Source organism: Cololabis saira, chromosome 5 (genome assembly GCF_033807715.1).
Source record: "Cololabis saira isolate AMF1-May2022 chromosome 5, fColSai1.1, whole genome shotgun sequence".
Taxonomy (NCBI): Eukaryota; Metazoa; Chordata; class Actinopteri; order Beloniformes; family Belonidae; genus Cololabis; species Cololabis saira.
In genome coordinates this window covers 19815834-19841079 of record NC_084591.1, presented here as the reverse complement: position 1 = coordinate 19841079, position 25246 = coordinate 19815834, and the positions used below count along the sequence as shown (strand labels likewise).

Below are 25246 nucleotides of genomic sequence, written 5' to 3'. Positions count from 1 at the left end.
AGACAATTGGTTCTTAAAGCGTTAAAGGGAAAGTAGTATTTATGTGCTTGAAAGCGAAAGTAGTATTTATGTGCTTGAAAGCATATGTATTTATGAGTCTGAGGTCACTTTCAACTCAAACAAGCCAACATAACCCAATCTGGTTAGTTTTATCAGACCACTTAGGTCTGAAAATATTCAGTTCAGTGAGCCGTCCAGATGTGCAGTTGTGATGTCACAGACCGGGATCACAGTAGAACTGTGCAGCTACAACGTCTTTATCTTTCATCAAGCTTTACATAGCACAAAGCTGTAACACAGACGGGAAAAACAACCAAATCTATTCCGACTGATTGATCATCTAGATGTTAAAGATGGTTGAGTATGAAACAGCTACTCATCCTTTGTTGGGGAAAACTCTGGACTTAACAAGTAATAAAAAAACCTTTCTGGCAACAGCAGCATCCTCTGTGGGAGAGATTGACTCCTTTCAGTCTGGACCTAAGACTCATTAATTTTGCAGACATTTATACCCACAAAAAGCTATATAACACACTGAAGGAGAAGAGAAAAGACATAAAATAAGATTTAACTGACTTCTTCAAATTTACCTGAAAATGACAAGAACTTAAATTGACGTCATATTCTTTCAGTAGTAAATTGGCATTCTGTAGTGTTATAATTGTTATATAATAACATAATACCATTTTAGATGTTGCATATTAAACATTTAGTGATAAAGAGAGTAATTTTTTATGTGCTAATTTGACTCGGAAGCTACATGTCTTGTACTAGCAGCGATCCAGTAATGGAAATATCTGCCATCTTTGAACTGTTGACAGAAGGGTTTCCTAAATAAATGTTAACAACCAAAGAAATGGTTAACCTGAAGCCACGGAGGATAGCCAACAATCTCACCAACCTTTTGAACACTCCCTGGTAGGCTACAAGTGCTCTGTAAAACATTCAACCCTCCCCTGCCCTTTGACCTTCCTCTGGAGACAGTGAGCACTTCAAACCAAAGCACCTGAAGCTTTCCATTCTGTCGCCACACCGTTTATTATGTTTTATGATCCCAGTTTAAATCCATCCAGACTATTTAAACATATCAACCCAAAGCGACTGATGTCTGAAAGCAGCCGTCTCAAATATGTGACATGTGATTAATCATCTGAGAAATGATATGGCCTTCTTTCAGCGGTGATTGAGAGAGTGGTGCTGAGAGGAATGACACACAAGTCAGAGGACGCCAAGGATTTTGTGTTCGAGGTGGGCTCCGTGTGAACATGCATGCATTCAAACTATTTACTTGTGAATCCTGTCCTTTTCTTCAAAATCTCTTGTCCTGTCACTTCAGCTGTGTTCCTCATTCTTGAGCTCCATCTCTCTCTCATCCTCCCCTCTCTCCTCTGTTCCTCCAGGTAAACTGGTCTGATGGCTTTGTGTCGACTGTTGTCAGAACTCAACAGGAGGTGGCAGAACTGATGACACAGGTTAGGAGCGCCTCTAAAATACACCTCAGCTGATATGGACGTATCAGAGGCCACTTTTAGCTGCATTGCTTGCTTTTAAAGGCAAAAGAAAAAGACTGTATATGCCAAAAAGTGATTTAGTGAGCAACAATGAGGAGACTGCTGAAAGATCAGCCTAAAATAATGCTTAACATTTCAGTAAAGTGCACACTCTCCAGGTTTAAATGGCTAAACATATAAGTGAATGCCTGTGCTTGTGTCTGTTCCCTCTGTTTCTGAGTAAACAGCCAAACACACATTTTGTTCCTGCCAAAGCTGTTTTTTATTCAGCGCTTTTTTTTTGTTTGTACATAAAGCTTAGCATCATCAGCGAAGAAGTGTAGCAACGCAATGTGGATAATGTTGATCTAATGTTGGATGTTTATCTGAAAGCTGTCACAGGTGTTTCCTGACGAAGGACTGGAGAAGTTCCTCCCTCCGTCTTTAGAGGTGGACCCCAGGTACGTCTCAAAGCCTCAGCTCACCCTAGCTTTACACTGAAGTACGACTCCACAGACTAGATACATTGAGTTCTTTACAGAAGCACTACTTGCTAACTCATTTACCAGGCACCTGGATTGATTGATGGAGTCATGAATGATGCAGCCTGTGTTGCAGCCTGATGTAATCATCAACTGATATGAACCCCACATCACTTCTTTGATGCTTTATATCAAAACCTCCATTAAATAAAAGCAACATAGTGGGATATTGGAAATACTAGGTGCATTTGAGGCTTTTTTGGTGATGCAATAATAATGAGTCTCAACTTCCTCTTGTCCTGTTTATCATTTCGTACATCCTCAAGTCCTTTCCTTGTGCCTTACTCCCTCCCATCAGGGATGCTGGCAGATATCCCACAATGTGGGATCAATGTGTCACATCCCTTCCAGATTCTCCTGCAAAGGAGAGTCTTATTCTTTCTCCTCTCTCCCCAGGTGCATTTCAGGAACTGAGACATCCTTTAGATTGTTTTGCCGAGATTGATTTCTGTGTGGGAGGAGAGGAGGGAAGAGAGGGGTGAGGAGGAGGCGCAGATCAATGAGATGAGCCTCCTGCTGTAGCAGTTCAACCCCGCGGCACAACTGTTGGACATGATGGCCAACGTATCGTGATCCTTTTTAAAGATCAAAGTAAAAGTGCCAAACCTGGAATCTAAAAGAAGCTATTACAACTGAAAACACATGCAGGATTACAGTATTTTACAGCTTTAAAGTAATAAATAATGTTTCTGCCTGAAATACAGCGTAAACATAGAGACTGCAGTCCTTCAGTAAATGCAGTAAGTTGCTTTTTAGATGTTGGGCTTGTTTGCAGGTGTAATGGATGTGAAGCTGACACTGATGTTAATAACATCCAGATGGTCATCTCGTGCTCTTCTCGGCTGCGTTGGAAAACCGATTCAGAACCTCCAACACAACAGGGCACTGAGGCTGTCCTCTGTGGTTTTCATTAGGCTTAATGATTTTTACAAGCAGTTTCAAGGCTGCAGGCGCACTTTTCATGAGGAGCGTTGCTCGAGCTGGGAGGCGCTCGCCCGCGATTTCAGGTGCTGCTTAGAGAAAATGAGGAAGTCTTTTCTATTTCTTGGGATTAAAACTAAATGAAATCCGTCCAATGTTTTCACAAATGTTAGTCTTGTCCTACGCAAGCTGTTGTTCCGTAACACGATCAGTGTCAGTAACCAGTGAGGACCGTTGTTGTCCTTGGACTCACTGAGGAATCTGGTTGTTGCGTGTAAATGGTGACCATGTGAGGTCCTCCATCTTTGCAGAACCTCTGGCTTACAGCCTTTAGATGTGGGAGAAGATTTTAAAAAGATTACTGGTACATGGTAGCGCAGGTCGCGGTAACCGAATGCCGCAGTCACAGGACACAGGACACATACCACATACGACTTTTCAATCAGCCGACTGTCTCAAAGTCTCTTTCTCTGTAGTTTCCTGTTCCCTCTGCACCCAACTCCGTCGTATCCACAGGTTGATTAGCTGATCCCTGCTGTAAACAATGCTCCGCAACATCAAAAACAAGCTGCAATGATATGATATCAGTAAAAACCTGAAATCTTTTATTGGTTAGTGATACAGTAAATATGGGCTCCTGCTTTTACTTTGCTTTGAAATGATTAAATACATCTAGGCAAGGCAAGTTTATTTGTATAGCACAATTCAACACAAGGTAATTCAGTGCTTTACATCAACATTAAAAGCGGCAAGACACAATTAAACAGTAATTGTAAAGTAAAATAAAAAAGCACAAGTTGTTAAAAAGTAAGGGCAGTAGAATACAGCAGGTTCACATCTCATTCTTACAATGGCTAGAATTACGTTTCTATACGGTCAAAACGTACAAAGACCGGGTCAAATACAGTATTACAAAAGTAATCTGTGCCCATTCGTGCGGTGAATCTTCTCACCGCACGAATCGGTCCTCTCAGTCTTCTCAGTCTATACGTTTTAAATTCAGCTCCCCGTTTCCTGGCTGTGCCGTGTGCTCTCCCCCAGGTGTTTGACAGGCCTGCCCTGCCACGTCCTCCAGCACCCCAGCGTCCAGCTGTTCTTCACCTCCAACAGGCCTCTGCTGCCCAGCTGTCCCTCCTCTCCCCCCTCCTCCATCCCGCATCTACCATCCTCCTTTCCCAGCACTCCTGCTGTCCCGACCTGCCCATTCATCTCAAGCTCAAGTAAGTCTCTCCCTCTCTCTTTGTTGTACAGTGGGTGATACCATTTTAAATATAGACAAGTAAAAGGTCAAACGTGCCAGAAACCTTGTGAAGGGTTTAACAGTTTGAGGCAGCAGAGTCAATAAAACCAGTCCAACTATATTAAGAGCAACATGGATATAAAACCGGAGGTATCTATTCTGGGGTGCAGAGAACGAAGGTGCCAGGGAGGGGCATGCCAGGACTTCATGCTGTTCTGATGTGTAGGATGAGAGAGGGAAGGGGTAATGGAAAGGACAAGGCTGCGGGTCGGAGTCTGGGTTGGTTGTAGAGAGGAGGTGAGACTGCAGGCAGGACTTTGAGTCTGTGACTTTTGAGGTGTTGGAGGGAGTGGGTAGGGTCTATTTTAGTCTGGTGTGGGAATTCAGTTTGGCATGTTTGTGTTGGGAAGCCTCGAGTGTGGTGACCTCATGTTGTGTGCGTGTGTGTGCATGTGTTGGACCTACAAGTGTGACTTCATCCCCACAGTATTTATAGCCCCCGGTGCAGCATGTTTCTATGCGTGCTTCTACTTTTTGCTTATATTTATTTCTCACCGAGTCTGCTTGAAACTCACTGGAGCAACAATGTGAACGCGTATCTTCATAAACGTAGCCTTCCTCTCAGTCTGGGACGGCCCACCCTGCAGCTGTGGTACCATCCTCATCACCACGTGGTCTGCACTCAACACAGAAGCCACTGCACCCAATGTACAATCGTAGTAAAACACCACGCTTAAAATACCTTTTGAGGTGTATTCCAAGGAGCCAAATCATCTCATCCATGCAGCTCATCCACAGGTCGTTTTCTTAATAATCTGCCTCAGCCAGGACTTGAAGGTCTAGTCCATTAACCACCAGGAGCAACCGAGGGCATCTCTCTGTTGATACCATGTGACCGCGTCCTTTGTTTTACTTAATGGATTAGAATTTCAAAATTTAGTTTATAAATGTTTATTTAACTTAAATAAATGTGTGCATCAGAATCAGAATCAAAAAAGGGTTTATTGCCAAGTTTGTTAACACACACAAGGAATTTGTAGTGGTGATTGGTGCAATACAATAAAAATAAAAATATAAAAACAAACAAATATATAAGAGATAAAATAAGAGATAGAATAAAATGTATAAACAGAAATGTACAATATGGGGTTTTTAAAGTGCCGGATATGAGTCTGTACAAAAGTTACGGGAAAGTTACAGGATTGGAATATGCATCATTTGTTGTGTAAACTCTTGTCTTGTTATGTAAATCTTTAACCCCACATGTTGGCCAAAAAATAAATAAATTGGATCTGCTGCAGACCCTGTTTGGGTTTGTAAACACAACGGTTGTAATCTAATGTGGATCAGCGAAAACCAAAACATTTGAAAACAATAGTGGATTTGCAGTAATTCACATCATGGTTTGCTTTTCTGAGCAACACCATGTCCACTGTTATCACCATTTCCACAAGATTAAAGATAAAATCAAACCGTGATGACGTTAATGTCCTTTTTATCACCTGTTAAGTTGCTAATTTCTGCATTCATTAGTACTGAAACTGCCTGCAGAGATGGACGCTCATTACTAGACTCATCTTCAACAGACACTCCCAGCAGAACATGGGTGCTCCTGCTGCATTAAGGGGCTTTCACATAGAGGGCGCAAAGCGGGCCGCCGGCTTTCCCATTCATTGTGTATGTGCTGCCACCGAGCTCGGCGGCGCGCAAGAGGGTGAATGCCGCCGGGTTTGCGCGGCGGCAAAGGCGCAAGAGGGCGCAGGCTGCCGCGTCAAAGTGAACATTTTTTAATTTCACCGTGCCTCCTGTGACGACATCTCTGCGGTGTCCAATAGGAGAGAAGGTGGTGGAACTTGCAGGTTGTAGATCAGAGACGATCAACATGGAGGAAAGAATGATCTTGGCTGTGAGCATGTGAGGAGCTGTGGGATACAAGACTGCAGGCCTATCGTGACCTCAATAAAAAGGGACAAAAGTGGAGAGAAATCTCCAGGTGTGTTTAAAAGTGGTAGAAATGTGATATCCTTTTGCTCTTGTAACAATAAAATGTTAGTTTAAAATAGAATATAGCATTTCCATGCCTCATATCAGGACCAATTGAATCATTTATCAATATATGGTTACGAAAAGACCACGTGTCAATACTTTTGTAAACTGAAGCACATACTTTACTACATGTACACTCAAAAATCTAGATGACTGACATGAGCTAAAAAACAACAACATAGTTCAGAAAGGTTTTTTAATAAAATCTGTTTTGGATGACTTGAAGAAAAAATGTAAAAACTTGAGGGACAGATCTATAAAGGAGAGGAAGGGAGGCCAGGTGTTTAGTTGCAGTGATGAAGCCTGAAGTTGGTTGATCCTGCTGAGGCTCCAACTCTCCCCAACATGCTGTCAAACTGCTCCCTGTTCAGCCTGAAGTAGAAGCTCATCATGGAGCTGTAGCTCCACCGAGCCTGTATACCCCCAAATCCTGTCTTATGAGGATTTCATGGACCCATCCCCTCCTTGCTGCTGCTGCCCGTCTCCTCCTCAGAAGAAGAAGAACTAAAGCCAGGGCTTTTCTTTGAAGCAGGGACAGATACATTTTGCAAACCGAACTGCCGCTACTGTACGTCCAAACGAGTGGGAAAACGGCACTGGACCGTAAAAACTTTTTTTCAGTCGCCAAGCAACTTGCAACAAATATGTATGCGATGCGCGCAGGCGCCCACTCTGCGCCCACTCTGCGCCCACTCTGCGCCCACTCTGCGCCCACTCTGCGCCGAGTCCGCGCCCACCCAGTGGTGTGCGCGGCGCAAACCGCGTTCTATGTGAAAGCCCCTTTACGGTGGTGTCGTTGGGAGGGAAATGTTTTTATGACACCGATCTGAAATACTGTCAAGGACACAGACTAGTTTAAAGATGTCATTTAAAACAAAACCACACTAACCTTGAGTTAGATCTATGGAGCTTTGAAACCTAACAGGACAGACAGGACACGTGCAACTCTTTTTTTTCTTCTTTTTTTTCCTGAAACTGGTAAGAAAAAGCTTTGTGTAGTTTTGAATTTTGGAGGAATGAAAGATCATTAATATGTAATCATGCTGAATATAGTTTTCCAGGATTGAACCCAGACTTTTGGTGTTCTTTTGTTGACGATGATGATGATGATGATGATGATGATGATGATGATGATGATGTTGATTACGATGGTGTTTCCACGCAGGTCTTGACTGTATGTTGCAGTACAGAGGAGCTAACAGGTGAGATCCTTATTTTTGTCCCTCCCTATGTTGGACTTTATCTCTTTAACACCCCGTGCAGGAATCCAGGTGTTGGCTTTATAACTATCAGATGAGGCCTCTTGTTCAGTCTTGTTTTGTTACACCTTCACCACAGATCTGTATTTGTCCATAAAGAAGCCGTCATCTCAGTTTCATTACATCCCACATAACTCGCCTCATTATGCAGCTGCATTCTTGTGAGACCACAGTCGCACAGGAATCCATCTGCCCACGTTCCAAGCCTCGTACCTTTGGCAGAAGCACAGCCACTTTGGACCAGCAGGTCCCCACACTGGTGGCTACCAGTGGCTTTCAAGTAGAGCCACACCCAGCAATGGTAACGCCGTCGTTAACATGGAGGCTAACAGCACCAGTTACACAGAGAGACATTGACATTTAACACACTGAAAAGATGCAACCTCTTCTCTGAAAGGCCTCAGTAGAGTATGATTCATTAGTTGCTTATTCTCTGTTGATCTGGCTGGGAATGACTAGATTGCGATGGGCAGTGCTGGAGATGCTCCTTCCCTTTCCAAACCAGTTTCCTACCACAACATCCACATGTCCTGCATAACTCCATATTGTGCATCGGGGTGACTCACCACACCTCCCTGCATTCCTACGTCGGTCAGCAGAAGTAAACCTTCAGTATGATCATTTAGTCTTTTGTCCCGACTTCAGCTGGTTCAAAGCTCTGCAGGAAGGCTGCTGAAAAAGACAACAAGTTATTTATCATGTCATTCCAGGGCCGGTCAGACACCCGCTCACTCGTGCACTCGCATACTCCCTCGCTCATATTCCTATCAACACCTGCGCTCACACAAAGATCATGAGGGGGGTTCGGTCGGACAGTTTTAAAGCCTCTCACAAAAAGCGGGTGACCTTTTGACCCAACGTCTGCAACTTTCAGAGTTGACGAATACTAAATTGTTAACAGTTTGTAAATAAATCTCAGCTCGTATCAAATAATCCATATATGGCCAGTTGTAGCTTCAATACTCTGGATATCTGCTGCATGTATTCCTTTAGTTTAGTTTTATCCCCAGAACATATGTCTGAGTACATCTGCCATGCTATCACACTGTACGTTGAGTACGTGAAAGAAACATTTTAACAACCAGTGCCAACACAAGGCTCCCCGTTAACATCTGAGATTAAAAGAAAGCACTTGAATGCACCGTTATGTCTACGTGCAACTGCAGACTACAATCTGGATCTGCTGCCCAGCTGGGCAAATGGGACCAGTGTTCAATATTCAGTGAGGTAAAGTACAGTGGATCAGAAGTTCAGTCCCCAGCTTCCAGATCAGCTCCAGGTCAGACAAGGAGCCTGTCTTTCAGTTTAACCAGTGCATGAAATAGATTGTTTAGTGTTTTATGTATTAAGCATTTCAACTTTATACATCAAAAAGTTGATTATGTCAAATTGATGCATGGAGCTGCTTGACTGTGACCTCGCTCATCGACACGTTCCTGATTCAGCAGAAATAAATAGGTTTATTGATCCTGACAGCTGACGTGGCGTCAGAGCAACAACAACCATGCTCACTGACACTCCTGACATTACTGAAACGTTACTGTCGGCTGATGTTTGAGACTTTCTCATGGACGTTTGATGGTTTCTTATAGAGGGTATACATTGATCTCACTTCCCCACGGGACCACGCCCCCTTACTCGCACTGAGTGGCAAAAACGGCTGCAACTAGTAGGGGAAACTGTGGAGAAGACGGGATAACAGCTGATTATCGGCTTAAATTAAAGGCAGTTGGACTTGACAGTGACCCGTACAGTTACCCGAAGAACCAGTGGTCCATGGACATTAATATTTGGCCACAAATCGAGTTTCTGATATTTATATGTACTTAATTTTACGCCGGGGGAATACACAAAGCAAAGCTTGAAGGCATACTAAAGTCTTGACGCTTGGTCCTACTTCAAGGCAGGATTTGTTGTAGAAATTAAAGTGATGAGGACACCGAACTTCATGATTTGACCGTTTAACGTTAGCTACCCAAAAATCCAACATTACCTGATACAAAATGGGAACCACAAATCCATGTTTCGGTGCCTGGAATCCAGTTGTTTCTGCAAATTGCAGCGATCCATTTGTCTTTAATAAGCTTATTTTTCGGCAGTCTGTAAAATGATAACTCTGGTTTTTTGCTAAATCTATGAGTACAGTCAATCGCACAACAGCTCTTTCCCATTTGAGATGTTTTCCAGTTGCTCAAACTGAAAGTTTACGCTGCCACTCAGTCTTTCTGCCACTCAGTCTTTCTGCCACTCAGTGGGTGAAACCCGCTGTGAAGTCGCATCTGTGACGTCATGCGCATTCCCTCTATTGATGCTGAGTTGTTAGAGCCGCGGCCGTCGTAGAGCAGCCTGCCAGAGGTCAAGCAGCCCCCTCCCCGTCCTCTGATCCATGTGTTAGAGCTGCTTTAGCAGGAGTCTTCTGGGGATGATCAGGACTGACTCCCCTCCGTCTGTCTCCTCTCTCAGGGCGCTGTACAGAGTGGCCAGTGTTCAGCCCGTCATCAGCACCCACAACTCCGTCTTGACCCGCTCCACTCCCCACCTCTCCTCCCCGCCCCCTCCCCTTCCTCTCCCTCCCTCCATTGCTACTCCCATGCAGCCCCCCCAGCTGTCCTCCCTGGCCACACGGAGCTCCACGGCCGGCGCCGGGGACGCCCCCCCCCAGCCGCATCACACTCAGCCCCACTCGTACCCGCCGTCTCAGCCGGACTCCCAGCACCTCTTCCATCCCACCACGCAGCCTCAGCCGCTGCACCTGTCCCACCCCCAGCAGACTCCCCACTCACATTCCCAGCTCCGCTCCCAGCCCCACACTCAGCCCGGCCCCCTCGAGCAGAACGGCATCCTAGACTGGCTCCGCAGGCTCCGGCTCCACAAGTATTACCCCGTCTTCAAACAGCTCACCATGGAGGAGGTGGGTGCAGCTTCGCCCTGTCATCTGCTCACACAACATACATTATGGTCCAGCTAATGGCATGTGCACAAATAAACCCTCAGGGTATTTCTTAAAAAAAACTAACTGTTTCTTTCAGGGTTTCCGCGGGGTTTTAAAAAGTATTAAAAGGTGATAAATGAAAATTGCCAAATTTAAGGCCATTAAAAGTGTTAAATTCACTGTCAGAGGTATTTTTTTTTTTTAAATTGGTATTATTTTTTACCTTTTACATTTTAAGCAGTCTATTTTATTGTCATTCACAAAGTGAAATAAATGTGAAACATCTGGTCAACATCAATGAGTCTATAAATCTGTTCTGTATAGTGTTCTATAGTTCAAAATCTGTATTAATGTTAAAAGGTCCGTGATTAACACTTGTTGTGACAGTTTTTTTTTTAAATCTGAAGGTAGTGAAAAAGGTATTACATTGGTATTAAATTTAACATAAGGATTGCTGTATAAACCCTGTTTTTTTATCTTTCCTAAAAGCTTGTATATCTATTCTTTTCCCTGGATATTGTACAGTTCCTGGCACTAACAGAGGAGGACCTTAACAAGTACGACCTTACTCAAGGAGCGAAGAAGAAACTCAAGACCCAACTTGAGCTGCAGAAATCAGCAGAGTAAGCTGCAGATAACCCTGATTCATTTCATCTTTGTGTTTGGCAGAGGTTTATCACAGCTGGAAACATCTGGAAGAAATCATGGGAGCAGATTTTTAAAAGATGACAATCCCAGAAATCCACATTTTTAGAAGTTAATCTGACCTTTCAAATCTTCCTGTGTGCACTCGCAAATCTCAGTTTATTGGGAAGTCTTATATTTTTATGGTTCTGTTCAGGTTAGATTCAGAGCTAAAGTAATGGGATTGTTACTTGTACAACTACGGTATAAACACTACTAACTTTAAACTCCACAAGATGTGTTTGAGCAGTGCTGGATTCCTTCTACAGAAGGAGAAGGGACGGATCAGCTGTTGATTTTACTGCACTAGCAGTCCATAAATTGTCACTGGTTAACCAGCCGATGGTTGGTTTGAGAGATAAGACGGACTTGACCAACTGAAACTGGTGCTATAAAACAACTGAATGTGTAGGAAAATGCGTCAGCATGCTCGCCCTCTAAGGCCTCGCACTTGCGTACGCACATACACCCACCTGTGAGCATGCTCTTCGCTGTTTCCACTCCCAGAACCAACAGGTTGCATGCTTGAACACGACACTGAATGTGGAAAGACCTCGCAGCAGTTTTCCACAGCCACAGACGTTTGTGTGACAGCAGCTCAGAAGGATGTTGAGTGGACGATGTCTCCCCCCAGTGGACTCCCTGTATTAGTGTCATTTTTTTGTTTTTTTGCTTTGATTCTGAAATGTAAAGAGAGAAATTGCATGTATATTTCATCCGCCTGTCCTTTTTAACCTAGTTTTGACTGTTTATTGCAAAAAAAAAAAAAAAAATCACTTTCGGATTCCTCCCCCATTTCTTCCCAGCAGGGAGATGAAGCTGGAGAAGCGGCTCTGCAGCGGCATCGCCAGGGTGACTCCTTCCAGCCACACGGGGCTTTCAGCTCACCCCACCTCTGCTGCAGGTAGCAACACATGTCTGTGCTTAGATGGAGGATTTACCGGCCAAACAAGCCCAGAGCCTGAACTGCTCCTGAGCAGTTTCCCAGTGTCCACACCTATAAACTGTAAAACCTTCATGAATCAAAAGCAGTCCAAAAGGTTGTTCTTTTCCGTCTTTTTCACATTAACAAGGCGAGCTGCGAGTGGAGGTGGACGGCCAGCCGCATCATCATCCCGTCTCCACGGACAGCAGCTCGTCGGGCTACTCCAGCTCCTCCTGCTCCCCTCGGACGCCGCACTGCTGTGACTCCAGCTTCGACAGGACCAGAGACGTTCACAGGCGTGAGTTTCCTCATTGAACAGATCAGATACAACAAACCCATGAAGCTGAGTGAATGAAGGAAGGAAGGACAAGTTTTGGACTTCATGTCTGCAGCAGCTTGAAATTTGATGCAACCACAGGGCTCTGATTATCCTCTGTATGATTGACATAAGGATTGGAAACACTCACTGTATTAGTGTTGTTTCTGGCAGCCTGTTTCAGTTTTACTTTTAGTCTAGTGTTTGGGTCAAGCTATCATTTTAGTTTTTATTAGTTTTAGTCACGTTCATACTCCTTTAAGTCGTGTCAAGTTTCAGTCGACTAAAAGTCTGAGCATTTAAGTCTTATTCTAGTCAGAATTGTCCGGGACCATTTTAGTCAAAGATTGTCTTTAGCCAAACCCATTTTACAATTCAAACAAGGTTATCTTATTATTATATTATCGTTACCTTATAGACTCAAGAATACATTCATTCCAGATACAGAAAACTCTAATTTGAGTTTACAACATATTTATTTTTCCGCATTTCTCCCCGTCTTTTTCTTTTTCGACGACACATTCGTTTTTCTTTTCCACGTCTATGTAGGAAAGTGTATCCAAAGATGGTCTCTTCTTCTTCTTCTCCCAGCCCCAGAGCAGATCCCCGCATTTCTCTATGTGACTTTGTTTTTAATTGACGTGAACCTAGAGCTCTGCGTTAACGGCATCAGCCTCTAACCTGCAGCTGCATCTTCTGGATCTGATTCCCTACGGGCAGCGACTGGGATTGAGGACGTGATTCACCCAGCAGCAGAACTAAACCAGAGGAAACTACTGAAAACATGGAGATTAAGGATCTTTGTTAGAACATTTCATCTCGTTTTGGTCAACGAAAGTGAAGACACATTTTAGCAAAGTTTTTATTTTGTAATCTAGATTTTAGTCTGGTTTTTATTCGTCTACGATATTGCATTATATATTTAATTATCGTCACATGACCAGCATTTTCGTTGCGTTTCGTCTCATTTTCCTTGGTTGATAAAAGTTCGTTAACGACAAGATTTAATCATAATTTTCATTGACGAAAACAACTTTAACTGTATTAGGGGAATTCAGTGCAGCAGTCTAGCACCAGCACTAGATGTCACTAGATACCAGAAACCGCTCCTTTAGCTGTGAGTTCATGAGACTCGTTGAAATTCATCTCTACAAAGGTGCAAAAGCATCAAAAACATTATTTTCTCTAATTCTGTTAATGGAGGGTCTTCCTCCTGCTGATGTTCAGTGAACATCAAGTCCTGCTGTAACTCTGTTGTCCTGTACCGGTACCGGTCCAGGACCAGGAAACGGGCAGGTCGAATCTCTGCAGACCCCTCACACCCGGGACACAGCCTGTTCCAACTCCTCCCCTCTGGACGGCGCTACAGAGCTCTGTGTGCGCCAGAACTTCGAGACACAGGGACAGTTTCTTCCCCCAAGCGGTTGCTCTGATGAACTCCCACAAATAATAGTCTCAGAGTAACCAATCACGTGCAAAAAATCATCTAGCACCTTCCTTGACAACCATGTCTGCCTCACTCAGCTGCACCCGTCCCCTCACTGTGTATTTCTTTGTATAATTTGTATAATCTTTTGTATTTTTTTTGTATAATTGCCCTGTAAAATTGTAAATAGGTTATGTTTATTTTTATTCAGAACTGTCCCTTTTTCTTTTCTTTTCTCTCTCTACCTCAAACTGCTGCACCTTAAATGTTTATACTGTTTATTACTGTATCATAGAAATACCACATTTGTTTTATTGTTTATCTTATTTTATCACCAAAGAACAAAATTACCGGAGTCAAATTCCTTGTTGGACAATGTTGGAACCTGGCCAATAAAGATGATTCTGATTGTGATTGTGATTCTGCTGCTGCAGGTGTGCTGGGTCCAGACGCAGCAGCAGGGACTGCCATGAAGGACCGGTCCGGCCTCTTCGTCCTGAACTCCAGCTGCCCCGCCGGCTCCAGTCGCCCCACGGCCCAGGTTCTCCCGGTCCAGACGGATCCAGCTCCTGCTCTGCCCCCGTCCTGCTCCTTCGGCCTCCCCCCCTCGCCCTACCACCCTCCGGCCGGTTACCCTCAGTCCCTGCTCTCCGCGGCTCTCAACCCGGCCCGCATCCTGGCCTCCCCGCGGAAGCCCCGGCCCTCCCCGCTGTGCCCGGACGACCGGTCCAAGCCCCTCCCCGCAGGGGGCGCCGGCTTCACCCCCGGGGGCGCGGCGGGCGTGCGGCTGGAGACCCTGCTGGGGGGGCTCAGCGTGGACGGCTCCTCGGGGCTCCAGGACTCGGTGGGTTGTCGGGGCCGGCCGGTGGGGGCGGTGGGTCTGATGGTGGAGACCAGCTCTGCTCTGACCTCCACCTCCAACAGCCTCCACCACGTCTCCCAGCCCCCCCTGCTCTTCCACCTGTCCTCCTCTGCATCCCCCTCTCCCTCCGGATTCTACTCCTACCCCCCCATCCCCTCGTCCTCCTCGTCCCTGTCCTACACCTGCACCTCTGCCAAGCCTTGCTCTCAGTCCGGCAGCATCAGCAGTGCTGGGAGTTACGTTTCCATGGTGACTACTAGCTCCGTTCCCGTGGCTACGGTCCCCGGCAACGCCTACTACCCAGCCCGCCCGACCTCCAGCCCCTCCCCGTCCCCGTCCTCTGGTTCTTCCCTGGACCAGAGTTCAGGCCACAGCCTCTCCATGTGTGTCTGCAGCTCTTGCGGTTGCCGAGGGAACTGCGGCGCCTACGGGGCGCTGCCCGGATACACGGCGTCTGGATACCTGCAGCCGTTCTCCGCCGGGCCCTCCCTCTTCACCCTGGGTCCTCTGCTCCACCTCAGCCCCCTCATAGCCTCCTCCAGCGCCACCAGCCCCGCGCCCTTCTCCTACCCCATGATGGTCCCGCCTCCTCTCTACCGCCACGGCTTCGCATCGCACGATCAGCAGCAGGGCTTCGGCTTCTACCAGCCCCACAGCATCATGGGAAACGTAGGCCAGAAACGGACAGCAGGAAACCTGTCGTGTTACAACTGCGGGGGCAGCGGACACCGAGCGGAGGACTGCAAGCAGCCGCCGGTGGATTCAGGACAGCAGGGTGAGCCGCTCGCAGCATGAATGGAGGTGGCAGAGTTAGTTTGCTGTTCCACTGTAGAAATATCCTGAAAATGGTATTTGTTTCTTTCCTTAGGCCTGTTCAGTATTTACTTTCTTCAGCTTTTTTTTTTTTTAAGATTTTTTTGGGCTCTAGTGGCCCTTTATTCAAGTTGCAGACAGAAAGGGGGTAGAGAGAGAGAATAGGGATGACATGCTCAAAGGTGTGCAGGCCGGGATTGGAAACTGTGACCGCTGCAGGAAGACTGTAGCCTCAGTATATGAGCCGCTTGCTTAAACCACTGCACCACCCACTTTCTTCAGCTTTTAATAGATTTTTGCAGATATGTACGAAAATGACATTAGAATTATTTTCACATATTGATGTAACTTATCACACAAAACATAGGGAATCATTTAAATGTCTCATATCCTTAGTTTATACTTCAAATCGAGTCTAATGCAAGTCAGCAGGAGCTGTCTTCTAATTTTACACAACACTGTTTTTGAATGAAAATGTTATTTTTCAGAATAGGAGTCAGAACATTTCATGTTGCAGATTTGATTGTTTGTTTTTTAACATAGTGCATTTCTTTCTTGTTTATAGTCCGTGTTATTACAAAGTGCTCTCCATTATTTCAACAAATGCGTAATAAAGATTAAGTGGTTTAGCTTCAACAATGACATCCCCAGTGAAATGATGCAAGATGCAGAACGCCACATTTAATTTTAGTTTTAGAAAATTAAAAAAAATGTAATTGTATTTATTTGTTTCACTTGCATCCAACTCCAGGTATGTGTGTATGTATATATATGTATATATATATATATATATATATATATATATATATATATATATATATATATATATATATATATATATATATATAAATATATATTTATATATATATATATATATATATGTTACGGTTAATGTAGAAAAACGGCTATTTTGCAAAGTACATACATTTTTAAGCTCATGGTGCGCGGACATCACATTTTTAATCATCTCTGCAGTCTCGATGCTCCGGTCAGCTCGAGACAATTGTCGTGGCATGCCGTGGCAATTATAGCAATTATTCTGAGTCTAAATTCCATGCAGTATATTCCTAAATTGAGTATTCCAAAACGAATAATGCAAACTACAGATCACGTCATTGGCACCCCAGAATAGAGCGCCACCGAGGTGCAAAGCGCAGTGGAGTGCGCTCTGAATTTGGGCACATCACCTCTACCAGCCTTAGGTCTGGGAAATGTACTTGCAAATATCCAGTTTGACAGTCTTTGTGAGGAAAGATCTATTCCCACCTTCTCTTTGCCACCTCCAAAACAGACAAACAGTTGTTGCGTCTCTCTCATGGAAGGTGCGCTCCTAAACCCGAAGCGCGCGCATGATGAGATGAGGTCTCTCCTCCTCCTCCATTTGCACAAATTGATTAAACCAAAACAAACTAAGCAAACGTAATTCATTTGGTAGATAGAGTCACGTTACTACACTACAGAATAGCCTACAGTTCAGTTGAATGGATGAAATTCGCGCTTCAAACCAGTCACTTACAGTCACCAATCAGTGCAGTTGGTGCGTAGCAGCCTATGGAAGAAGCCCATATGCTGCACATGCTTGTTGTTGATAAGGCTATTTATGGCTGTTGAAGAAGCCTAACGTTACACTCCCCGAAAAAGTGTCGGTTCTGACAGCATTAAGCATTAACCGGCTACTGCTGTTTTTCTACATTAGCCGCCCTGACGGTTATTTTGCACATTAGCCGGCTATTTTGCAAAATAGCCGTTTTTCTACATTAACCGTAACATACATACATACATACATACATACATACATACATACATACATACATACATACATACATACATACATACATACATACATACATACATACATACATATATGTATGAATATGAAAATAAAGACAAACTGCAGTATTTGAAAAGGATGTATGTATGTGTATATATATATATATATACATACACATGTATATGTAACCCACAGCGTCTGAGTGACAGAATAGCACCGTAGCCTCTCTACACCTCCCTTGTACTCTGCGTTGTGTTCTTTTATCGTGGTCGTCGTGGGGTGTTGTGTAGAGAGAAGGATCCACACACTGGGTTGGGGATTGTGGTTGAGACTGGCTTTGCTTTAATCCTTCTTCAGGGCACCTTAGTTACAACACATGGAAGATGAACTGTGTTTTAGAAATAAATAAATAAATACATTCCTCAAACAATAATAATCTAATCTCCAAAAAATAACAAATAACATTAAAAATAAGGGTTACTCTCAAATTAAATTAAATACACCGTAGAAAGGAATCAATTACCACGTCACAAAACAGGTATGATAAATATTCAAAGTCATGGCAGAACGTAGTTTAACATGTAAACAAACAGAATCATGACACAAATTAAGTGGATGGGTGGTTTTAGCGCTGATATTTGATGATAATTCGGGCCGCCAATAACCATGCTTACCTTACAACACATGGAAGATGAACTGTAAAAAACATGGTGGCCCGCACAGGACGTAATCATGGATGTATTGAATAAGGACGTAATTCAGAACAGCGAGAACTGATGGTCCTCCTAACACCGACAGTGCGACAGCGACACCTACTGACCCACTCAGACCACTGTCCTACATATAAGCACACGACTCCGCTCCATGGGAGACCGAGCTTTCTGCTCCGCTGCCCCCACATCTGGAACTCCCTCCCTGAACACCTACGTCAACCCCAGTCTGTGGACACCTTTAAAAAGGGTTCTAAAACGTTCCTGTTCAGGAAGGCTTTCCCTGGTCTTTTTTAGATGTTTTATTATTTTTATGCTTTTTTACTTCTAGTCTTTTATGTGTCTTGATTTTTTTTCTCCCTTGTTTATGTTAGCACTTTTCATTGATTATGAGATTATTCATGAAAAGTGCTCTACAAATAAAATGTATTATTATTATTATTATTATTATTATTATTATTATTATTATTATTATTATTATTATTATTATTATTATTATTACCGTATTTTCTGGACTATAAGCCGCTACTTTTTTCATAGGTTTTGAACCATGCGGCTTATACAAAGGTTATTCTGTGGATTTTTCTTCCACCGCTCGGGGCGCTCTAACCGGAATTAGAATAAAAACTAAGACAAAATAAATGCAAAGAAGAATACGCTACTTCTTCTTTAGCAGATAGAAGAAGGTAGAAGCAGATTTCAAACAGATAAATAGATAAATAAATACTGGTTATTTTCTCTTGGTTCTGTCCAGTTTTAATCAGCAAAGTTGCTGCCGTGTTAAAAGACACTGTTAGGAAAGGATCTATTTAGGTACAAACATGTACATCATTTACAGTTCAAAATGGTTCTGTACATGTAGTAAATGTCTAATCTAACAACATAAATATTTGCGGCTTGCATATCTTTTTTTTTTTTAAATAGAGCGGATGCGGCTTATATACAGGTGCGGCTTGTATATCTTTTTTTATTGTTTTTTTAAAAATAGAGCGGATGCGGCTTATATACAGGTTTATAGTCCAGAAAATACGGTATTATTATTATTATATATACAGTATATTTGCAACTACTGCGTTGAACCAGAGTGTCTCTGCTGTGTTTCTCAGGGACCTTTCGTCTGCGGTACAGTCCTCGAGCGGACAGTAAGGACTCGGGGGACTAGTCAGCAGCAGCAGGGCTGTTCCCGACGCAACCGTACCTCAGGTTCCCGCCCAAGGCGGCGGCCCGCCGCCACAGAGCCCAGGACTGGACCAGGAGACAGCGGGGCTGCTGCTCAGAGCAGTGAAGCACAGCGTGTCTGTCGAGACTGTTGACGGAGGAGTGGGACGCCTCGCGTCCCCTTTGACCCGGCTCACAGGGAGACGACAGCAGGACACCAGAGAAAGACAAACTCACACACGCCTCAGAGAGCTGGCCGTCAGCAAACGCTGTCCCCCAGCGTGTCAGACACTAACCAACACTGGTGTTTGCTGCAGTCCTGCTGCACCAGGGTCTCAGAAGCAGCTCCCCGCCACACGGGGGGGGGTTGGTCTCATGGATAATTCTCAAACCAAAGCACCTTCCCCAATATCTATGAAAACTGAGTCTGGTGCAGCATTTTTTTCTCTCATTTGAATGAAATCATGCACTTTTTCTGACGGACTGGACCTACACAGTCCCTCAGAAACGTGCACGGTCAGTATTACCGCTGCGTTAACTGTATCCGCTGCTGGACCGTGTGTACGAAGCGCGATCAGGTTTGGGTTCCCTGCTCTCGAGTTTTCCCACAAACTGACAGACAAATACACGGATTAAGTTAGAGGTTTTAAAGGTCCAGACATTTCAGCGGCGTCAGACAACAATTATGTTGCCATCTAACTCTTATGAAGCAATAGGAAACTCCTGGATGCAGGTTGTTTCGGTAGTTACACCCGTAAAACCTACTTTTTTCTGCCAAGTCTCTCTATGCAGAGGGCTCAGACCGCCGGTGCACTTCCTCTCTAGCTTCGTCTCACACGAGGACTTGAGGAATCCCTTCACAAGGAAGCAGTGGCAACGCCTGCTCTCTGTACACCTGTTTTGCAGACGGTTGCAGCTGTTTTGGTTCTGTGGATCAAAGCGGCGAGAGGCCGCACTTCCCAGACACATTTAAATATACAAAGGAAGGAATGCTTTGATTGGTCCAGCGTGTGACGAGGTGGAACTCAACCAGCGGTGACGGCTGCTGCAGAGGAAACTGCAGCAGCCGTCTCCCTGGACCACAGGCTGTAAATGTGGAAGGATGGCGAACGGGAAGTTCGGGGTCCGGGTTCGTATTATTGTTCTTAGCTTTACCTTGGTTCGTGGGAGGCGTCTGTGTCCTGAGGCCGTCGCATCTTCAGCCCTTCTACCTCAAACACAGCCTGAAAGCAAAGAAAGACGTGCTCATGTGACCAGCGCTGGTCAGTACCAGCTAAGGACTCTATTGTTTTTATACACGCTAAGAATCAAATGTCTGTAGTCTGAAGTTTACATCCGAGTGCCTAAACATTTTAAAGTGCCATTTTTCCTCTTTCTCAGTCTCACCTGTCTCTACACACTTCAGTGTAAAGCAGCGAGTTGCTGTCGCTGGCAGATACTGAACTGCCTCGTGTTGTGCCTCAGGTGCTGTTCAGGAGTAAGGGATGGAGGGAGGGATGGAGGGAGGAGTGTGTTTTAGTCTCCGTTATTGGATGAGCTGCTGGGCTGGACCCAGGTCAGTGGAGACGCCAGCGTAGCTGGTTCTCCAGACGAAACTCTGTCTGAACCCCTGGAGGGCGAGAGACCAGGGTGAGGGATGCCTATTTAAAATGATCATTTACTAAACCTACGTAACAACTTGCGTCTGTTGTTTTTAATAAGGAAGCAGCGTGTTTTTATATTTTTATTCTACGATGTCGTCGGGGTTGTTTATGAAGCAATTGATGAGTTGAATGTTGGTTTAAATTACAAAAGTGCAAACGTCTTCATCGACGTGCTCACTGACAAAAGCAAATAGTTGGGTAGAAATAATGTGTAAATCTGGCCGTTAATCGCTTACTTTTGTAGATTTTACCAAAAATGTGGTCATGCAGACTGAACGTCTGCATGACTGTGGCGAAGGTTTCCAGCATGCATGTTAATTGTGCTTTTTCAAGTATTTCATTATGAATGTTTGAATGTAGTTGCCCATTTCTATTGTATATTACATTTTATACAGTCTATTGTATTTTTTAAACGTAATTATTCTTATTTTGTCTGCCATTTAAGTTGATTAAGACAAAAACTGTTTGAAAAATACAATTTTTCCGGTTCTGCCTTCCATCCGTGTGTCCATGTGTTCATTGAGTTACCGGGAAAGTCGGGAATTTTTAATTTGATGAAAACGGTTTCTTAAACGGTCAATAACCCATCTGTGCTAAATGAGACCTCAAAGGAGAAGTTTTTTGTTTTTTTTTTATAATAAAAAGTTGATACAATTTCCAGAAGAAGAGGAGCATCATGACAGCTGGCCTTTCCTGGTTCCTCTACAGCGGGTAGATTCAGATGCGGTTTCCCTCCTCACGCATCCCCCTCTTTCTAATTTTTAGTGTGACAGCTTTGCAGTTTTTAAAGTTACAGGGAAAGTATCATGACGTGGTGAAGCATATTTTCCTGCTCAATCTGGCTGATGTCCCAGTTCCCTGTAAACGTGAAGCACACAGGGATGGATGTGTTTTTGCAAGTCACCTTTATTCATACAGAACCTTTTTCACACAAAGAAAACCCAAAGCACTCCACAAATGTAGAAATATGATGAATATATTTTTTTTTTTAAATTCAACATCTGAAGCAAAAGAATATAATTAAAAGACAAGGGGGGAGATGTGCTGAATGAAATGATCTCAAGTGAAATCAAACATTCAATAGTTTCAATAATTTAAAAAAAAAAAAGAATTCTTAAAAGCGAGGTGTTTCATCTGTTTTTTTTTTTACATTTGGAGTAAAAATAAGCGCCATGGGGAGTTAAGTCCAGCAGAGGGCAACAAACTCACTCATCTTGTTATGTTTGAACTTGATGCACCTACAGGTGACTATTTAGACATTTGTAGACAATAAGGACCTTAAGCTGTAAGAATCCAGACCCACTTCTACTTGAAGAAAAGGTCTGGGTTACACAACGCAGACACTGTGAACTACACGTGTCAGGAACCTTGCAGGACATTTAAAGGCCGCGTGACACCTGTGTCACCCTGGGTCCTTGTGGGTTCAATCAAGTTCAAATATTGTTTTGCTTTTACTTAGTGTTGCCTCGCTCTGATGGTCTCTCATGGTCATCCTGGTTGTCTCTTAAGATGATGGTGCACCACTTTTTTCAGTTCTACGTCACGCATCAAAATAAAGAAAACAAGCACGCAGAGCTACATGAACATCATAGCTGAAGCCCCTGAGAAAATCACAAGACTGGACAACAGACTAAACGAGAGTAAACCTTGGACAGTGTTGTAAAGGCGACAACCTCCAGGCCTACAGAGGACCCTCCAAAGTAAAAACGGCAGGTTTTCCTTGATGCTGCTTTAACTGGAAGCTGGTGTGAAGATCCAAGTATTGGAGTGATGTGTTCCTTTTTCCTACTGTTGTTCAGTATGAATGAGGCATAGATCCCTAATGCTCTTCCTGGAAAGTCAGTAAAGACAAGACTTTGATATAGTAATCTACAGGACATAAAGTATGAATGAGCTTCTCCAAGTCTGTATGTACCAGACAGATGACTTAGCTGCACTTAAAATATGGACTCTGGAATTGAGATCCTTATCTAAGATTACATCAAAATTCTTCATGTGATTCCTGTTCTTTATTGACTTGGTGTTGAGCCAATCACTGATCAGAACCTTTGATCTGACCAAACAATAATTTCAGTTTTCTTTTTGTTGAATTTAAGCAGAGGTGTCAAAAGTATTCATATTCATTACTCGGGTAGAAGTATAGATACTAGAGTTTAAAAATACTCCTGTAGAAGTTGAAGTTTTTTACTCAAGTAAAAGTATAAAAGTACTGGTTTCAAAACTACTTAAAGTATAAAAGTAAAGGTAATGTAAGGGGGAAAAAAGCCATTAAGGACCAAAGACATTGAAAATGAATGCATCTTAGTATAATGCAAATATATTAAAGAACCATATATGTGTACTATTGAGCATTAACATGTGTTTCAGAGAGCAGGAGATATGATGACTAGTTGCCTATAATTATTGTAATGGTGCAAAAAGTCAAACTTCAGAGGCATGTTATCATTTATCCTAACCTTTATTGGAATGTACATCCAAGTTTAGTTGCAGGAATCTGAGGGAACGGATGTAAGAACAAAACTGGACAAGAACATCTGAAACAACCACAACCAAATTCACTCTATCCGGATGGAGCAATTTAACTGGATAGTTTTTTTTTAAAGGCCGAAATGAAATAGAGTAACGAGGCTGTTTTTAAAATGTAAGGAGTAAAAAGTACAGATAATTGCGTGAAAATGTAAGGAGTAAAAGTAAAAAGTCGTCTGAAAAATAATTACTCCAGTGAAGTATAGATAACCAAAATTTCTACTTAAGTAAGGTAACGAAGTATTTGTACTTCGTTACTTGACACCTCTGAATTTAAGGAAGTTTTGTTACAATGATACCATCATTTCATGAGTTCTCCATAGATACGGGTCAAGCTGTACAGCTGGGATTTGGAAAAAAAACACCAGCATGGAACTGGAGAAATGGAAGAGGGGGGACCCAAGAACTCCACCTTGAGGTACTCCATGTGTCATGCTGGTTCTGTCAGGTTCATATTTACCAATACTCACTATGTGTGGCCCCTGACCTTTAAGCAGGTACAGCCACTGGAAGTTTAACTGACAACTGCAGTTTAGTGAAGCTGGAAAGACCCCAGAGAAAACCGAGCCGTTACAATACGTAACAGATACTGTACCTGTGAGCTGAACACTTGAAAGTAGAACATCCAAAGAGCAGATGGATGGTAGCTTGACAGACCAGACCCACATCTGGAAAGATGTACCTGCAGAACAAATTCAGATTTGCTTCCGGTACGTCTACAGTTCTACGCTCGATAGGTGGCTTACATCGCTGGATGTTTGGTAGGAATCACACTGAACCTTTATGTCTAGTCTATTCTCCCAGAAAATATCAATGAGTTATATTTTTTACTTTTTGACAAAAGAAATGTGTAAACTGGCCACATATTTCAAACTGAGAGAAACTCAGGAGCTATTTATATGTACACATATACATATATATACACACACATATTTGATCAATGGGATAATACGTTTTTTTTTTTTTTCCAGCTTGGCTCTCCCTTCCTACATTCTCTCTCTCCTTCTTTGCAGCAACTGTGGCATTTATCCAAGGAGCTTCGTGTGCCAGAGGTTATTTTAATGATAGCGTCAGAGAGCATGTGTCATGGAAATAAACTGCTCAACAAAGTTGTCTGCAGAATCTGCTCTCATCCTTGGTTTCTGATTTATAAAAAAAAGAGCACCGGTATCCTCAATAATATTTTTTTTTGGGAACTATTCTTTCTGGTCTATGTTAGAGAGGAGACTGGTGCATCAAAGAAGAGTCAGAAGTGACCAGATACGGCTGGATCATGATCGACTGGATGTCCAGCTCTTTTGTGAGGCTTCCAGAGTCGGCCCAGTTGCATGCTGGGAAAACTGTATCAAATCAGGCCCATGGCCGGTATTCTACCATGTCTCAGGCTGCAACTGTTTTTCATAAATTAATACATAATCCATGTTCAGATAACTTTTTCTAAAATGCAACAAACCCTTCAATCTGTTATTCTTAAATGAATTTGAAACCTCTTAAAAAAACATGAATAAATACAGAGGAAATTATATTCAGTGTCTTCACTGAACATGTAACAAATGTAAAATTTGATGGCAGCCGTGCCGGCAGGGCTGGGGATCGATTCAAATGTCGAGAATCCATTCGATTCCAATTCTTAAGATTAAGAATTGATTATCAAGATTTGATTCGATTCCGATATTGATTTGGGTTAGTGTTATTAAAACTGTTTTTTGAAACAACTGTTGCATGAATTATATGTTATGCAACATATTAATACTAGTATTATATTGAGATTCAACAGCAAGTATTGGCAGCTAATGATGCTGTAAGGACCAATCAGCTCCCAGAATGCTGATAGAACTGCTCTCAGAAACATCGTGTGGGTCAGAATTATCAAACAGATCCAGGGCAGCAAACAGAGACGGATGAAAGCGCTTTTAGTTTTTCCCACATTCTGTTTTTATTTTTTCCCGGCCTCTTCATTCAGATACAATAAAAGCCAGACA

At 43.3% G+C, this 25246-nt stretch overlaps 1 protein-coding gene across 3 annotated transcripts in view; it reads left to right on the top strand.

Moving 5' to 3' along the window:
• Positions 1-21831, top strand: part of zcchc14 (zinc finger, CCHC domain containing 14) — a 42435-nt gene extending 20604 nt beyond the window's left edge. For 2 of the 3 annotated variants that reach the window (XM_061721152.1, XM_061721150.1), the window contains 11 exons: positions 1178-1248; positions 1401-1472; positions 1884-1951; positions 3995-4173; positions 7405-7441; positions 9962-10409; positions 10956-11053; positions 11921-12018; positions 12188-12337; positions 14216-15418; positions 19044-21831. In XM_061721152.1, coding sequence (XP_061577136.1) covers positions 1178-1248; positions 1401-1472; positions 1884-1951; positions 3995-4173; positions 7405-7441; positions 9962-10409; positions 10956-11053; positions 11921-12018; positions 12188-12337; positions 14216-15418; positions 19044-19099 — 2480 coding nt within the window. In that variant the 3' untranslated portion in view covers positions 19100-21831. The remainder of the gene's footprint in view (positions 1-1177; positions 1249-1400; positions 1473-1883; positions 1952-3994; positions 4174-7404; positions 7442-9961; positions 10410-10955; positions 11054-11920; positions 12019-12187; positions 12338-14215; positions 15419-19043) is intronic. The other variant, XM_061721151.1, reaches the window with a different exon arrangement.
• Positions 21832-25246: the final 3415 nt, after the last annotated feature.